The sequence below is a fragment of the Benincasa hispida genome, chromosome 3, assembly GCF_027475165.1.
Source record: "Benincasa hispida cultivar pf3 chromosome 3, pf3_genome.v1.1, whole genome shotgun sequence".
Classification (NCBI taxonomy): domain Eukaryota; kingdom Viridiplantae; phylum Streptophyta; class Magnoliopsida; order Cucurbitales; family Cucurbitaceae; genus Benincasa; species Benincasa hispida.
In genome coordinates this window covers 17,274,797-17,292,796 of record NC_143480.1, presented here as the reverse complement: position 1 = coordinate 17,292,796, position 18,000 = coordinate 17,274,797, and the positions used below count along the sequence as shown (strand labels likewise).

Genomic DNA, 18,000 nt, shown 5'->3' with positions numbered 1-18,000 from the left:
GAGAAACTAGAACAACCTAGAGTTCAAAGTTGATGACGACAACCATCTCGAAATCAATGACATCTGCCTTGTGGGACACATTGATTTTTTTTAATTATTATTTTTAAATAAATGAGAAACATTAAATTATTGTTGATATGAACATTTTAATTTACATTTTATTATTTTCCAATTATGAACCATAGTTGTAATATGAAAGGAAAAAAATATTGAGATTTTTTTTCTATGATATCTCTGAGAGTTAATTTTACTTATTATTAAGAAATACAAGGGTAAAATTTTTTTCTTATTAAGAAATAGAATGGTAAACTTACCTAGGATACTTTGTTTAGGGAAGATAAAAAATTAGGTAAAGAATTAATATTAAAAAAATAAAAAAAGGGAAAAAAGGGTCGACAAAGAGTTTTCAACTCTTTAATTTAAAAAAAAAAATTCGTACAAGTCAAATCTCAAAACTACCCTATTTCTTTAATTACTTTCAAATCTACAATATTTCACTAGGATTTATAAAACCTACCATTTTCATCTAATTTTTCCAATAAATGTTGGGGTTAACTGTTACATACTCTTGTGAAAATGACTAATATATCAATTATTATATATGGGCGATTTATTTATTACGTATTGTTATAATCACATTGATGTGGAGATCACTGTCCAGAACGAAAAAGACAAAAAAAATCTTTAAAAAGGTAACAATCATTAACTTTCTGCCCTAAAATCCAATCGTCGTCTTGTCTTCCTTCCAAATTCAGCGTAAAGTGATGGCCAACCGACGGATAACTCTTACTATTATTCCTTCCATGTGGGGAATCGGGCATTGGAGTGGATAATCTCATGATTCACTGAATCAGACAAAGCTTTTCGTCATTTGGGTTGAAGCTTTTCGTCATTTGGGTTGAAGTTTCTGTTATGGAAATTCAATGCCTGTTTTTCCTTATTTATCATCTCTACACGATGGATTACAAGAGGAATATTAAACGGAAAAATCAAGGAATTCTTCAATGGAGGTCAATAATTTCTCTTGTACCGAACTTTGGTTTCAAGCTTTTAAAGATCCAACAGAGTCAACATCATTTTCTATGCCGGCCAGAAAAACCCAAAAGCCAAAAACCATGTCTCCCTTGTATTCTGCTAGAGTTGGGGGAATCGGCCTTGAATAATGGAGAAGCAAGCTAGTTCTAGCTTACCCTTTTCATTTCTGGTTCTTGTGCTGATATTTTTTTGCGTTGAAGTGAATGGTAATTTTGTGAACTATGACACTGGTGGTGGCGCTGTGGAAGGCAAGCTGAATGTTCACTTGGTTGCTCATTCGCACGACGATGTTGGCTGGTTGAAGACGGTTGATCAATACTATGTTGGTTCAAACAATAGTATTCAGGTTAATTGATATTCATAATCTTGTATTCAATAAAAAGTGGCTTGTTTAGCGGATTTGGAAAATGTTTTTTTGATGGTTGAATTTGATGGTGTTTAAATAGGGAGCGTGTGTGCAGAATGTGCTTGATTCAGTTGTTGATTCTTTGCTTCGTGATTCAAACAGGAAGTTTGTATTTGCTGAAATGGTAACTTCTTTTCTCTGTCTCTTTTAATCACTGGGATGCAATCTTTTATGAGGGAATCTAGAATGAGTACTTTTAACAAAAGTACAAGCACAGTAGAAAGAATTAGTGATTAGTGGCTTGGCTTACTCTGTAAAGTACTTTTAAAGTGATTTCTGATCAATTACTTGAGGAAAACACTCTATATGTGCATTATAAAAAGCACTTTATTGTTGTTTTTAGCCTTTTCTTTTTCCAGCAATTTCTTTTATTTAAAAGCACTCCTAAAGGTATACCAAATGTCCCATCTTGAATTTGCTATCTCTTTCCATGTTGAAGGTTAAAGCTTTGGATCTCCTAAATTAGCCCACAGCATGAGGAAGCCATGTAAAAGTTTTACTTAATGAAGTTCATTTTGAATGGTGTAGGCATTTTTCCAGCGATGGTGGTCACAACAAAGTCCTGTACTCCAAAAAAGAGTGAGAGAACTTGTTGAAGATGGACAGTTGGAATTCATGTATGTAATTATAGAACAACTCTAGCCTTTCTCTGACCCTGTTATATTGAGGATATTTTGCACTATTTTATTTTTCTTCTATATCTTTAGAAACGGAGGTTGGTGCATGCATGATGAAGCAACAAGCCATTACATAGACATGATTGACCAAACCACACTTGGGCATAGTGTGATAAAGCAAGAGTTCAACAAGGTTCCTCGTGCTGGATGGCAAATTGATCCCTTTGGCCACTCTGCTGTGCAAGCTTACTTACTTAGTGCTGAGGTTCTTAATTTCGTTTATCACTAATCTTCTCTCCTTTCAGCGATCTCTTGATTTGTACAATTTCTAACACAGTTCTGGATTTCCATGCTTTCATTTTCCAGGTTGGTTTTGACTCTGTACATTTTGCAAGGATTGATTATCAGGATAGAGCAAAGCGCAAGGTAGATAAATCTCTAGAAGTTGTATGGCGTGGCTCCAAAACATTTGGTTCTTCATCTCAGGTTTACCATAACAAATCAGATTTACTCTCTTCTTACAGTGTCCATTCTTTCTTGTGATCTGCTGTTGTATTTTTATACTTATTTTTGTGCTTACTGCTCGTTTGCAGATTTTTGCAAATGCCTTCCCTGTACATTATAGTCCTCCACCTGGGTTTCACTTTGAAGTGAACGATGATTCCAATCTTATTCAGGTATAATGTTTGTGAAGGAAAAACTACTCCAAATCCTTGGTAACATTCACATTACCTCTTAAATAATATGATAAAAAACTGCAGGATGATCCTTCACTTTATGACTACAACGTTGAAGAGCGGGTTAATGATTTTATAGATGCTGCCCTGAACCAAGTAAAATCTCCATTTGATGATTTGCATTCTGATTTTAGGCAAGAAGTGGTAACGACAGACATTGGTTAATTATTTGCACTATGAATCATGCATGTGCAGGCAAATATCACCAGGACTAATCATATTATGTGGACAATGGGTGATGATTTCCAGTACCAATATGCTGAGTCCTGGTTTAGACAAATGGATAAGTTTATTCACTATGTTAAAAAGGTGTGGTTCAATGGAAATTCAATTCTTTGGCATGTGTATTGCATTCTGATTACTGGGTTACCGTTTCCCTTTATGTTTTGTTGTTTCGGGATGCATAATTTACTAGGATGGTCGGATTAATGCTCTGTATTCAACACCATCCATATATACTGATGCAAAACATGCAGCAAATGAGTCATGGCCATTGAAAACCGATGATTTTTTCCCGTGAGTCCTGCATCCAGCATCATCCTTCAAGTTTATGATGTTTCCTCTATTGGTGAACATAATTTTCTTTTTTGGGTATTGTATAAGTGATCAATAAACTTCCACATCGATAATAACAGGTATGCTGATCGAGAACATGCGTACTGGACTGGCTTCTTTACAAGTCGCCCAGCCTTTAAAGGATATATCAGGATGCTTAGTGGATATTACTTGGTATGTCATAACTCATAAGGGTAGCTGAGGATTTATTGAGTGACTAAATTTACGTTGTATTGTATTGTACATCAAGGAGTGCCACAATCTCCTATACATTTTGTCGTGCTCTTGAATATAGCTACTGAAAATCTTCTATTGTGATGCCAAGAAGAATCTGAATTGCTAGCTCATTGATTATGAATTTCTTGGTACATTTTAAAAATCCATATCAATTGAATAATCTTCTGTTTCATATTAGGCAGCACGACAAGGAGTGACTAAATTTACGTTGTATTGTATTGTACTTTAAGGAGTGCCGCAATCTCTAGTACATTTTGTCGTGCTCTTAAATATAGCAATCTTCTAATGTGATGCCAAGAAGAATCGGAATTGCTAGCTCATTGATTTTAAATTTCTTGGTACATTTTAAAAATCCATATCAATTGAATAATCTTCTGTTTCATATTAGGCAGCACGACAGCTCGAATTCCTTGTTGGAAGGAAATCTGGTAGCCCCAATACTTATAGTCTTGGTGATGCTTTGGGGATTGCACAGCACCATGATGCAGTGACCGGTACTGCTAAGCAACATACTACTAATGACTATATGAAACGGCTTGCTGCAGGATCCTCTGAGGTGGGTTTCATATTTCTTGCTCGAGCCTTGGTTTGATACTATAATTGCATTCTAATTTACCCTTTGTTCTTCTGTAAGCTTGAATATATCTTAGGTTTTAATCTAAAGACAATGGATACATTTACAGGCTGAAGCAGTAGTCAATTCTGCCCTTATTTGCCTGGGACAAAAACAATTGGGTGACCATTGTGAGCAATCAAAAATACTAAGCCAGGTGATGATTTGTTGTTGCTTGGACTTCTGACGTTATTTATCTAAGTTCACCTTTTTACTGAAATTTGTTTTTCATTTTCGGGTCATTTGGATTCTTTTTCTCATTATCTTGTTGGAATTGTTGCAGTTTATAACTTTTGAAATTCCCTTTTATTTTTTTTTTAGTGTCCGTTACTCAATATCAGTTTCTGCCCACCAACTGAGCAAGATATTCAAGAAGGGAATAGTTTGGTAATGTTCCTTTTCTTTTCCTTACCTTGAAAAAGTTCTTTTTATAATTTTCAACTACAATGTGAATGTGTAAATGTGCCTTCGGCCAGGTCATGGTGGTGTACAACCCTCTTGGATGGATTCGTAATGATATTGTTAGAATACCAGTGAGTAGAAACTTGCTTTTGCTTGCTTATTTCACATTCCAGACAATTGAATGATTTGGATTATTACCACATCATCTTCAACAGAAGAACACTAGGAAGTAGACCTTTTACAATTGAGGGAAATATGAATAGAATAGAAAGAGAAGTGGAATTCGTTTATTCATATAATCTGAAATGAAAACTTTCATCAGGTTCATGATGCTGATCTTGTTGTCCAAGATATCTCAGGCAAAACCATCGAAACACAATTTGTTGCTGTTGATAAAGTCACAAATAACATAAGTGAGTTCTATGTGAAGGCCAACTTGGGACTGCCGAGGGGACAATTTCCCAAGTACTGGCTTCTTTTTCAAGTATCAGTTCCTCAACTTGGATGGAACACGTACTTTATTTCTAAAGGAAGTGGTGGAGGTAGATATTTTTGACATTCTATCCCTAAGTCCTTTTTTCCTTTCAAGTGGATCTTAAGTTGAGCTCATCTGCTCAGAAAATTATAGAATCCTTAAACAATTAATCGAGATTTCTATTTTACTTTTGTACCAAAATTATTCAGGTAAAAGAAGATCAAAATTCCTTCCCGCGGACAGTCAGAATGATACCATTGAGGTTGGACCTGGCCAGTTGAAGATGTCCTTTTCTATTGCATCTGGTCAACTCAAACGCATGTACAATTCAAAAACAGGGGTAAATCGTCTCGCTTTTTCCGGTCCAAGTAATTTTAGTATTAAAAGGTTGATATAAGATGGATGAAATTAGAACTTTAAAATAAATACTTCACTTATCATATACTGCTTGGCTGGTGATTAGATGCATTTTGTTAGTTTTCAAGTTCCAGTGCATGTTAAACTTGATTATGATTGATCGGGTGATCTTACTGTGTTATTTCCTCAATTTTTGTTTGTTGAGAAATCTCAATAAGATTAGCGTCCTGTGTATATGAGAGTAGAATTTTTCGGCTCTACGATCTAATTGCTTTTTATTTTTGTTAGTAAAATGGAATAATTCTATACTTGTTAACTTGTTATCTCCATATGCCAGGTTGATGTACCAATACAACAAAGCTATCTTTGGTATGCTTCATCTTCAGGTTTCTATAGTGATGAACAGGTTTCTCTAGCTCTTTAGACAAATACATTTCATGAAATTTAAATTTGGCATCTACTAATATGTCTTTTCCACAATTTCTTCACGTAGAATTCTGGTGCATATATTTTTGTGCCACAAGGGGAACCAAATATCCTTTCCAGATCAGTAAGTCTTATGTTTCCCTTTGTTACTTCTTATGTGTAATGTGCATCAAGTTGTTAATTTTCATGTATTTATTATGTTCCAAACCTCCTCTTTTTCCTCATTTTTCATATTGAACAAAACAGGTTCCTGTGGAAATCATTCGTGGACCGCTAGTTGAAGAGGTCCGCCAACAATTCAGTCCGTGGGTCTACCAGGTTGCTTACTAAAAATGGAATGAAATTTAAAAAGGATCTGTCCATTTGGGTTCATATCTGTTAATGGCTTAATCTTTGAGTATATGCTTGTCCATTAGGTCGTTAGACTTTTCAAAGACAGAGAGCATGCTGAATTTGAATTCACCGTGAGTATGTTGGAACTTTTTTCTCAAATTGCTCGACATTTCATCTTCCTATTTGTAAAAGTCCAAAATTTATTGATGTCTTAAGCGTCTATTGAATGGTTCGGGTGATTTTCTACTCTTAAGGTTGGTCCAATTCCAGTGGATGATAGTGTGGGAAAGGAGGTCATCACAAGATTGACAACGAATATGGTTACGGATAAGGCGTTCTACACTGATTCGAATGGGAGAGACTTTTTAAAGCGGGTAATAGCATACAAAATGTTCAAAGTTCAATTTGAAATATCTTTTACAAACATTTTTGAATTATCACTCTCTCTCTTATTCTTTTGAGAACATTTTCCTTTTCTTCTCTCTTGTTCTGCACTAGTTCTCTCTTGCCTTCAATTGTTTATTGCTTTGTAGTTACAATGAGTATAATTTTCAGGTTCGAGACTATAGACAAGACTGGAATCTTTCTGTCAATGAACCACAGGCAGGAAACTATTATCCGGTAATGCTCAATTACTTGATTGACTGTGAAGTTCATTAATCAAGTAGATGGTATAGGGGTCTTGACCTTTGCGCTATTTGGGATTCTCTTCTCAGCTCAATCTTGGGATTTACACTACAGATAAAAAAACTGAATTATCTGTTTTGGTCGATCGTGCCACCGGTGCAGCCAGCATTAAAGATGGACAACTGGAGTTAATGCTTCATAGGTTGATTTGCTTTCTAACATTCTTATTCTCTGATGCTTGAATATACCATACCATTTTATCATGGACATCAAATTAGCTGATAATTCTTTCATATTTTTATAATGCGAAAGGCGTACTATCCTTGACGACAGTAGAGGAGTAGGGGAACCTCTTGACGAAAGGGTGTGCGTCGACAACAAATGTCAAGGATTAACGGTATTAACTTGACTGGAACACGATTTTCTTTTGAGTTCAGTTTCTGTTCTACAGTGAAATGGCAAAGGTTGGAAATGGAATGCTGTTTTGCAAACTACGGAAATGTTTTGATTTAAAAAGTTTCTCAGTATGAAACGATGATTGAACTATGTAAATAACTCAGGAAGGAAATTCTAAGAAATTTTCTTCTCAGAAGCAGCTTCATCTTGCCTCGTAATTAATTACTTATATGTTCCGAATTCTTCAGCTAGGAAAATTTTAGCTTTCTCCAGAATATTAGATTTTAACTATTGATGTATAGTTGGGTTGTGTGTAATACATGAACTGAAAAAGTAGGCCTTTTCTTCTTTTCCTTTTTGTGATGGATATCATCAGATAGTGAAGAACGTTCTAGTGTATTAAACCACCATGAAGAACATGTGCCATATAATTTCAAATTATCTTGTTTTTTTTTTTCCCAAAAAAAATAAAAAATAAAAAATAAAAAATAAAATGAAATAGAAAAAGTTTCTCATGTTTTTCATCGATAAAAGTACAAAACAATAGACCTGAATTGTATGCTTTCCTCATATCTAATTGACAATCTTTTTATCAGTTAAGAGGAAATTACTATGTGAACATCAACCAACTGGGTTCTGGAGCTCGTTGGCGCCGAAAAACAGGCCAAGAAATCTACTCTCCGCTTCTCCTAGCTTTTGCGCATGAGGTATGATATATGATCTTATGATACTGTAAATAACATACAAATTTCCTCTCTTGGTAATATATATTGTTTGTATAGAAAAGGGAGACCTGGATTGCATCTAAGGTGACCAAATCAACAACAATGGATCCATCTTACAGCTTGCCTCTCAATGTTGCCTTGATTACCCTTCAGGTGATCTGCGCATCATCCACTTTGCCCTCGCTCTTGTTCTCGTTCTCGTTTTCTCTCTAACTTTTATTTCTGTAGAAGTTGAATGATGGAAGTGTATTAGTCCGGTTGGCTCATCTATACGAGGTAAAACAAACATCCCAGAAATCTGGCTCTGTCAAAATGTACAAATCATTTAGTTTATAAGTGAATTTAAACTCGAAAAGAGAAAGAAGTTACCTTCATTCTGCAAGCTAATCATAACTATTTCGACTACAATCTCTTCAGGCTGGAGAAGATCCTGAATACTCAAAATTGGCTAAAGTGGAACTCAAGAGAATGATCCTCAAGAAAAGGGTATGTGAACAAGAACCAACTCAAGTATGTAGACTAAATGAAATAACTTGTTTCTATTCCATGGATTATTGCTGGTGGGGTTTCTGTTTTTTTTTTTTTCCCAGATAAATGAGGTGAAGGAGATGAGTTTATCAGCAAATCAATTGAAATCAGAGATGAAAAAGAAGGCATGGAAAGTTGAGGGAGATGGCAAAACAGAAGCCACCCCAGTTAGAGGTGGCCCTATTGACCAATCAGCTCTTGTTGTGGAGTTGGGCCCAATGGAGATTCGTACTTTCATATTGAAATTTTGAATAAAAATTTCATCTCTATATTTAATTTACACAAAAATATCAGCAATAAAGTTGAGAATTTGAGATCATTGCCTCAAATTCGTTTCAGCAAAGCTCTTCTACGAGTGTGTAATTGCAACAATTTCTAAATAAATTTAATTGCAACAGTTTGGTTCAATGGATGACAATCATCTATTTTAGATTTAATATGCTATGAATTTTGTTGACACTCAATGTTGTAGGGTCAAGCGGGTTATCCTATAAGATTAGTCGAGGTGTGCATGAACTAGAATTTAATATTTATTATAATAATTATAATCATTTAGATGTGTTTTGCAAATATTCCAAGATATAACTAAGAATTGTGTTTAACCTATAATTTTAATCTAAAATTCCCGTTTCTATAATTAAAAGCTTGTTTTTACATTTTGTTTATAATATATGGTGTGGGGTGAACTTTTGACTTCAAGGTTGATAGGATAAACACTATGCTAATTGAATTATGCTCTTAGTTCTTATCTTTACTCTTCTAATTTTATCAACTTTATACATAATTTGAACATTAGTACCGTTTAAGAAAAATGACTAGTCCAGCCATAGCTCAATTGAGATAAAATATTTGTTATCAATTTTAATGTTGGAGGTTTGAATCCACCACCCATGTAATCCCCCACCCACATTAGAACCAAAAAAAGTTGAACCATATTTTGGGAAGTACCTTATATTTCAAAAAATATATGCATGTGATAGAATGTTAAACATTATCAATAACCTAAATTGTTAATCCAAGCACAACTCAACAACATTAAAATATCGAAGTCTTAATTTTACGAAAATGTTAATGAAAATATCGATAAAGTGTCGATATGGATAGATATTTATGGAAAAACTATACAACAAAAATTAAAAAAAGGATAAATTTCAATTAGTAAATAAACATTTTATAATTTTTAAACAAATTAACATACCTATCATGTATATTATATTTACATTAATAACACTTTGTTGTTTAATTATTATGTAACATAGATTTTTCTATAATATAGTAAAAATATTGATTCACTCATCATATCAATGTTGAATTCATGAAAATGTAGAAATATCAACATGTCAAAAGAAATTTAATACTATAAGTTCAATCGACAAGATATCAATTACTATTTGAGACAACGATTTAATTCTCCAATCACAATTGTCCAACTAAAAATAATAATCTTTTTTCTAAAAAAATAAATAAAATTGTTTCTTTTGAAATCATGAGTTAGAGAAGTGGTTTTTTTGCGCTTAAGAAAATAGTGGTTAATGTAAAAAGAAATAAAAAGGAAAGAGGGAAAAGAAGTCACAAAGAAATAGACCGAGTGGTGGTACCTTGTTGCTCAAGTTGGGATTTCTCTCCATCTCTATAATTTCCGCTGCAAGCAGAGCCCAGTACGAGGGAGAAAGAAGGAGCTGAAGCAAGACAACAATGGCAAGATACGATAGGGCAATCACCGTCTTCTCCCCTGACGGCCATTTGTTTCAAGTCGAATACGCTCTCGAAGCTGTGCGGAAGGGTAACGCCGCCGTCGGTGTTCGTGGTACCGATACTATCGTCCTCGGTGTTGAGAAGAAAGCTGCCCCTAAGCTCCAAGACTCCAGGTACTTCCATTTCGTTCTCTGTTTCTGCCTGTGAATGGATCTATCTTAAATGCCGAAATGGAGTGTGAAGGTCTGAGATTTACTGAGATCATTTGTGCTTCTGTATGGTCCAGTATTCCAATTTTTTTTTAATCATTTCGGCGGATTTGTGATTCGACACCTTCTTGTGTCATACAAAATTTAACTGATCGGCCATGTTTCACTAGAGAAACTGGATTTGGTATTTCTTGCCAAAATGGCTGATGGTTTTCCGAGTAAGGAACGCGTTAATTGTAGTTTGGCGCTAAATGATTTTGATTTTGTTGTTCTTTCTATACTCCAATTGTTATAACTGGGGGATAGTAGTTCGTGTCATCCGCTAATTTCATGCGATTTTGTTCTGTGGAAGAACTAACACAGCTTCTGGGTTTCTTTCTTTTTTTTTCCCCCTGGCGGTAGTATGTTAACAAAAAATATGTTGAATTATCCAATTAATGTCTACTTGGCGGCGTTTTGAAATTTAATAATGAAGGAAGGAAACCAGCCTTCATTTAGATAGGAAAAACTATGTCCAATCTGGTGATGTCATTTCAACACCATGTCCATTTGCATCAACATTACTGGTTTGTTCAATTTGTATCAATAATGGTGGTATCATGAATGGTCGTCTTGGCAGAACACACACTCATGCTTTTACCATAATTTGTACATGATGGTGAATATTTCATAATCTTCTATTCGGTGAAATATCCATTACTGATATTCTCCTTTTGTTTACAGATCTGTGAGGAAGATCGTGAATCTTGATAACCATATTGCACTAGCTTGCGCTGGGCTCAAGGCTGATGCACGTGTCTTGATTAATAGAGCTCGGATTGAATGTCAAAGCCATCGGCTTACAGTTGAGGATCCAGTAACCGTTGAGTATATTACTCGTTACATTGCAGGTCTTCAACAGAAGTATACCCAAAGTGGTGGGGTGCGACCATTTGGCCTCTCAACCTTGATTATAGGTTTTGATCCATATACTGGCGCTCCCTCACTGTACCAGACAGATCCTTCTGGGACATTTTCAGCTTGGAAAGCAAATGCAACTGGTAGAAACTCCAATTCAATAAGGGAATTCTTAGAGAAAAATTATAAGGAAACTGCTGGTCAGGAAACTGTGAAGCTTGCTATTCGTGCATTGCTTGAGGTGAGTTCATTAATATTTTTCATTAGGTCTATCTCATATATGTTGGCACAGTTGCTTCGGAAAGCTATCCTTTTTTTGGACCATTTCTCGATTTGTGCGTGTTATCCTTTTGCAGGGACCATGCTAATCTTCTTTGTATCATTCCAATTTTATCAGATGTCCCTAGAGGGATAAAAAGCTTTCCTTTTATAAGGAAGAATTCAAATTTCACATTTTCTTTCCTCACAATTTTGTGGTGGGGCTTTAGAGTTGCATATATCATTTATACTGCCTTACATTAGTTCATGGGTATCTTGCAGTAATTCACTTCTTAATTTGCCTCTCATTAAGTTCTTTTGACTATAGCTGATAGATGTCATGCTAGAGTCAGTTAATTCCTTCACCTTACCAGAATCATTTTGAGCTGCTCATTATGGCTAGTTTTGATTGTTGAAGTTGTGTTTCTAGAGTGAGTTAGGAAGCTTAAGATCTTACTTGAACTAGATATGTTCTGTAGCTTTTTCACTTATATCCTTGAGTTCTATACATTCATTTAGGAAGCGAGTCAGCTTTATATTCACACATTTTCCTATGGTTGCCTTCCTGAAGTTATTTGGTAAGGAATAGAGATAAACATAACCATCTCAAGTAGCTCTTGGATGCATGGTACTTATGGCTAAATATTACTGAAGATATCATTACTATAATGATGAGATTAGAAATAAAAATGGTAAATTGAAAACTCCATGAGAAGACAAGACGACTATCAGGTTCCAAATCTCGGGCTAATCCTTTTCCACATTAGAACTTATTCCTCTCAGTCACGGTTCCTTACAAAGCTATAACTGTATTCATCAGAGTTCCTTTGCCCCTTTGCTCCCTTTCAAGTCCTTTTCAAGTGGTGATTTCACAAGAACGTCTAAAAAAAATTCCAGCTGCTTCCACCAAATGAGTGGAGGAAGTTCAGAAAAAGACTATTTGCAATTATAGCAATTTTACATAGAATACACCAAATCAGGGCAGATATAAATGAAAGAATTTCTAAGCTGAATTTTAGCAGAAGTGTTTAAACATACATGGGCATAAATCTTCAGAAACAATTTTCATTTTCTAAGGTAGAATGGAACTATTAAAAAAAACTTGTCCAATTGTGTGTTCAAATAACTTTCCAAAGTGCTATTATTATTGAATGAGAACTACTGAGACCGTTGAAGGATAACCCTTCAAGGTGTTATTATTATACAAGAACTTAACAGAGAAGGAACCTAGCTCTCCAGTAGCCAAAATCTGTTGGTCCTGCCTTTGATTACATCAAAATTTCCTGGTTTAAGAAGTTAGAACATTCTCCATCTTCCATTCTTTCTGCTGTTTTCCAAAGTCCAACTTCCTAAGTCATTTTATTTTACAGTACCGATAGACTTGCCCAAACTATTTTATTGAAGGTGGTAATCTCATATAAATCTTTCATGGTTGATGTTGATGACTACAGAATCATCTAAAACTATGAGATATTAATATACCACAATGCAAATCAGTACACAGCTGTGAAGAATAGAAAATCACATAACTACTTTTGTTGTATAAATTGAATTGAGATCTAAAGATACCTGACACAGATTATATTGAATTTCTTATGACCCTTACGTAAATAGCTCTTGGTCTAATGGGGTTTTCTAGGTTTGGTATCTTTAGATGTCTAAATAGCTCTCCCTTGCTTCCTCATTCTCCGGCACAAGGGCTGCTGTAAGGAACCATTCATGTAGATAGGCATATAATTTTCCTTGTGGACGTTTGATGATGAACGAGAGGGTCTAAAAAAGATTAACAATGCCATAAAGCCAAGTCGTTAGAAAAACTATGAATTCTTTTAGAAAAACTATGAATTCTTTTTCTTTTAAATCCAGGTTGTTGAGAGTGGTGGAAAGAACATAGAGGTCGCAGTGATGACAGAGGAGCATGGACTGCGACAATTGGAAGAAGCTGAAATTGACGCTCTCGTTGCAGAAATAGAAGCAGAAAAAGCAGCTGCTGAGGCTGCAAAAAAGGCTCCTCCCAAGGAAACATGATCCCATTTCTTACATTTCTTGAGGCATTTTTTAATCTTTTAGTTTTCTGGTGTAGTGAATGGACCGTTAAAATCTTATTCTGAACTTCCAAACTTATACCATTTTGTGTATCATTGACACGAGGTGGCCATAGTTGTCTTGTAGCCTCTGAAAAATGCCTGATTATCCTTCCAGCCTCTTTCAATGGGATGGCAAAATGATGTGATTTGTGTATTGTTGTTGAGATTATTGTGTCCATGAATGTGATGCATCATGCATAGTTCGTAAACATGCTCTTGTTTGAGCCTAGGTGAGCCAAAACAACCTATGCTGAGTAGTTGGGTTACTGTTACATCATGTTAGAATGTAGTTTGTATAAATTTGAATTCTATGAGTTTGAATAGGAAATATTGATGAACATGGCTGCCGGGGTAAATTTCTAGTACTACGAATCTCTCTATTTATTGTGTTCTATATTGTGTTTTTTAAAGATAGAGTGAAACCTTTTGACATTAATATTGGGTCTATTAATACTTATGAAGACATTTGTAGTGTGAACAAAGAGAGTATAGTACTTCTGTAGTACTTGAATTTTTTTCTTGCATTGTCATTTTCTTACTAGTGGATTGGTAAAATGACTTATGTTTTGTTTAGGTTGACCAAACACATTTTAAAGCATTTAAAAAGTCAATTTAAATATGTTCTAAGTGATGAACTAGTCATGATGCATTTAGAAATTAGAGTGGTGCCAAATTGATATAAGGCAGATGAGTGTTGGATGGCTAAGAGGCAGTCACAAGGTTTTAATATGCTTTGGCCAACATTAAATCTTCAATCTTCATTCCTAAATTTTGAGACTTTAATTTTGGTGCTTACTTTTAACTTATTTTCTATCTTCTATTTTCAAAACCACACTTCTAATTCTTACAATCAATGTCTAATCTAGTAAACATCAAGTTGTCTATGCAAAATGACATAAATACAGATCAACTGATTAACTCATGTATTGAAACAAAATGATATATGTATAGATCAATTGATTAATTTAATAATTTCTATGATTTCGAGCTTTACAGCCTTTTTTCTAATAAAAGGAGAAGCAATATTAGAAACATGTACTTATTTAAATAAAAATAACACAAATAAACAAAGTGATGGTGTTACTAAAATATGATTTGAAACAATAGAACTCAAAGGGGAGGTTATTTCTCCATGAATATTTTTATCCAATAATTATTCTATAAAAATATAAAGGTAATTGTTTTAAATGGTAAAACTGTTGAAAATATTTTCAATTGTAGCATAATGTCATTATCTATTAGTGATGGACGCGCCATTATCTATTAGTGATGGACGCACGACTTCTATCACTAACACTGATAATCAAATTTCGCTATTTTTATAAATAAATTGATTTTTTTTTTATTTTCAATAAAAATAACCCTAAATATAATATAGAAATGTTTTTTTACCATTGATCCCTCACCTCTATAGTACGTTGTTTTGAAAAAAAAAAGTACTTTTTTTTTATACAATTCTCTTTGAAAAATGATTTTTTGAATTCTAATTTTATTTTTTAAAAAAATTACTTTAGTTTAAATCCTAAAAATAAAATAAAATAACCCCAAAAAATAGAACCCCCGAAGTCGAGAATCGAAGTCCAGTTTCCAAACGCGTTATTAAATATAATCTTCGCCTCCACCTACATCAATGGAAGAAGACATCATCCTTCTTCTTTTGTTACCAGCGACGGAGCTCAGCCATGAAAGACGACTATGAGGTACGCGATTTTCTCTCTTATAAGCCTCGAATTTCAACGTCTTTACCTCTTCATCGTGTTCATATATATCGACTCCCTTCCCTCGCACTTGTAGCTATCAGTTACGCGATCTTGCGCTAAAAATCAAGGTGCTCAAGTCATCCCTCTCCCTCTCCTATTCGATTTCGCAGTTGTTGTTATCTTAAGGATGGCTTCATGGTTAGATTAGATATATCAATTTTGTTCTGCAACAATCAATGACTGTTGGAATTTATGCTACCTAGAATTTGGTGGATTTGGATTAAATCTTAAAGCCTGAGCTGGTAGATTAGATTTATATGTTGAACCTTTTTCAGTTTTGCTGAGGAGTTGACTTGTATTGTAACAGTCGATATTCTTTATTTCCCTTTTCAATATTCAGAATGAAATAGTCATGTCCTTGCTAAAGAAATTGTGAATGTCTATTTTTCTATAAAAGTTTTCGTATCTTTGGAATGGCGATCATGAGAAACCATATCCAGTTCATGTACTGATATTAAATTGGGTTAGGAAATAGGATGTTATTTCCCTTTTGAGTTTATTACAATCCGTTGGTAACCATTTCATTCTTACGATGATTTGCATCTTATTAAGTATAATGGTTAAATTCTTAGCCAAATTCTAAAAACAAAAACAAGTTGTTACAAGCTCTCTTTTTTAGTTTTCAAAATTTGACTTGGTTTTTTAAACTAGTGGTAAAAAATATATAACTATAGAAGAAATTTGGTGGTGAAAGTAGTGTCTATAGGCTTAGTTTTCAAAAACAAAAAAAACCAAAAACCAAATGGTTATGAAACGCAGCCTACACTTTTAAAAGTTTTTTTCTGATTCCTCATTTATGTAAATTACATTTACTAGTTTTCATTCCACGTGGATGTCTTGTTTGTGTACTTGTAGTTCCTGATTTTACTACTGGTTCTCCCTAGATACCTTATTTGTGTACTTGTAGTTTCTGGTTTTGCTACTTTGATTCTGCCTGTATTTGTTATGCTTTCTAGTTTCCACAACTGCATTTAGTTTCACCAATCCTTTTTTGGCCTCCAGAATTCCTTGAAATTCTGTTGATGCACAGACGGCTTGGTAGGATTTAAGTTTTGTAGGTTGCAGTATGTCCTGCATCGAAGGCTAGATAAACCTATCACTTGTTTTTGGACCTATCAGCATCAACCTTTCAACCATAAGAGAAGTCCAGGATTCACTTTACAGGCATTAGGTCCCTAATGTTATTATGTCTAAAGATTGTTTCCAGTCCTAACTGAAGTGTTCATGTGCCATCATGAGTTTTAGATATGTTTCCTTGCCATCTATGTTTCCTACCTTTTGTTATGCATTCTGATTATCAACTTAACAAATTTTCAGACCGAAGAGAAGAAGCAAGCTGCTGCTGATGTAATGTTTCAATATTCAAAATTTGTGATGGCATGTATTGGTAATCAAGTAAGACCTTGTGACTTGAGATTTCACTTGATGAAGGTAAATTTTCTTTCCTTATATTTCTCATCTATAATTGTAGAAGTCATTTTCTTTTGCTTGAGTTTATCTAATAGTATATGAGTTTATTCCCAATTGTGTTTGTTAAATTACCAATTGAATGTACCTTCACCCATTAGCGTCAATCAGTAATTTAATATGATAGCGGAGTAGTTCAAACTCCTGAAATGTCGTTCTCCCTAATTGATATTAGTTTCCACATGTTGGGTTCTATAAATTTTCAAGCCAACAAGTGAGGAGAGTGTTAAAGTGTTGATATAATTAAACTTACTATATAACTCATCAACTTAAACTTTTGGGTCAATCGGTAATTTAACAATGTTTGTATGGAATTGAGAATAACATCCATTTTTATCAAAAGTTGCACACTCGATCACTTTGTTATCCCGTGATTCCTTTGCACTTGAACATTTTTTTTTTCTCTTGATAATATATATCCAATCCAACACCACCTATGTAGATTCATGGGAGTCGGTCCCTTTTGCAACTGTTAACAGATCCAAACATAAAAGAACATGGTTGTTATTTCTTTGTATGTTCAGGAGATTTCTGGAATACCAACTTCTTTGAAGAGGGAGTCATCCCAACGAGCAGCTTCTCCCGATGCCATGGGCGAATCGTCAAGCTCAGGTACAGCTAGACTTGATAAAGTAGACAGCTTTAGAGCGCTGTAATTTGCCTCCCAATTGGAGAATGAAGGGCTTCACTGCATATGGGACTTGCCTGCCTTGTCTAACCTTTTCTCTTCTTTAACTCAAATTTCCTTCTCATTATTTGAAGTTATCTCATCTGTTTGCTGTTTACCAAGAGATGGAAACTTTCACTATTTACATGTATTTCTTTGCAAGTTTTGTATGTCGTATGTGAGTACATAGGTATATCTATATTATGCTGGTTATGGGTAGTAGGAAATTGGGTCCAAGGGCAGCACGACCGGTCCCAAAAGTCGTTTGGGGTACGAAATGAGCTTCGTTTCCAAAACCATCTGGTGCACGATTTTTTTTTCCATCATTCTGAACAATGGACTTCTCCAAGTTTTCCTTGGAGGCCGAAACAGAGTAAAATTGGAGGCTGTTAAATATCACACAAGTAAATTTGATTATATGAAATTATCGGTAATTCTAATTAACACTTCTAGCTTCATCGAATTTAAATGTTTTTTTTTCTTGAGCCTAA

General features: G+C 34.5%; 3 protein-coding genes, 1 long non-coding RNA gene and 1 other non-coding gene across 5 annotated transcripts; 3 read left to right on the top strand and 2 right to left on the bottom strand.

Annotated features, from left to right (window-relative positions):
- Positions 1-717: 717 nt before the first annotated feature.
- Positions 718-8,881, top strand: LOC120074554 (Glycosyl hydrolase family 38 protein). Its single transcript, XM_039027711.2, has 29 exons — positions 718-1,381; positions 1,482-1,565; positions 1,970-2,058; positions 2,149-2,323; positions 2,425-2,544; positions 2,652-2,735; positions 2,820-2,891; positions 2,991-3,104; positions 3,211-3,311; positions 3,431-3,524; positions 3,976-4,143; positions 4,271-4,357; positions 4,522-4,587; positions 4,677-4,733; positions 4,925-5,144; positions 5,287-5,417; positions 5,772-5,840; positions 5,928-5,984; positions 6,107-6,178; positions 6,277-6,324; positions 6,448-6,567; positions 6,749-6,814; positions 6,910-7,022; positions 7,133-7,217; positions 7,813-7,923; positions 7,999-8,094; positions 8,170-8,217; positions 8,359-8,427; positions 8,532-8,881. The coding sequence occupies exons 1-29, from the start codon at positions 1,163-1,165 to the stop codon at positions 8,718-8,720; spliced, it is 3,024 nt and encodes a 1,007-aa protein (XP_038883639.1). The 5' UTR covers positions 718-1,162; the 3' UTR covers positions 8,721-8,881.
- LOC150037070 (uncharacterized) lies at positions 7,717-8,442 on the bottom strand. Its single transcript, XR_016528453.1, has 2 exons — positions 8,311-8,442; positions 7,717-8,163 (listed from the first exon to the last, which is right to left on the bottom strand). It is a non-coding gene; the product is annotated as an uncharacterized LOC150037070 (long non-coding RNA).
- A 1,081-nt stretch (positions 8,882-9,962) lies between the features above and the next one.
- PAD2 (proteasome alpha subunit D2) lies at positions 9,963-13,824 on the top strand. The gene is made up of 3 exons (XM_039027370.2): positions 9,963-10,337; positions 11,097-11,511; positions 13,395-13,824. The coding sequence occupies exons 1-3, from the start codon at positions 10,165-10,167 to the stop codon at positions 13,554-13,556; spliced, it is 750 nt and encodes a 249-aa protein (XP_038883298.1). The 5' UTR covers positions 9,963-10,164; the 3' UTR covers positions 13,557-13,824.
- On the bottom strand, positions 11,581-11,683 carry LOC120074845 (U6 spliceosomal RNA). Its single transcript, XR_005481123.1, has one exon. It is a non-coding gene; the product is annotated as a U6 spliceosomal RNA (small nuclear RNA).
- A 1,201-nt stretch (positions 13,825-15,025) lies between the features above and the next one.
- On the top strand, positions 15,026-17,679 carry LOC120073967 (uncharacterized). Its single transcript, XM_039026897.2, has 3 exons — positions 15,026-15,315; positions 16,693-16,806; positions 17,367-17,679. Exons 1-3 carry the CDS (start codon positions 15,298-15,300, stop codon positions 17,496-17,498), a joined length of 264 nt encoding a protein of 87 aa, XP_038882825.1. The 5' UTR covers positions 15,026-15,297; the 3' UTR covers positions 17,499-17,679.
- The last annotated feature ends 321 nt before the right edge of the window (positions 17,680-18,000 follow it).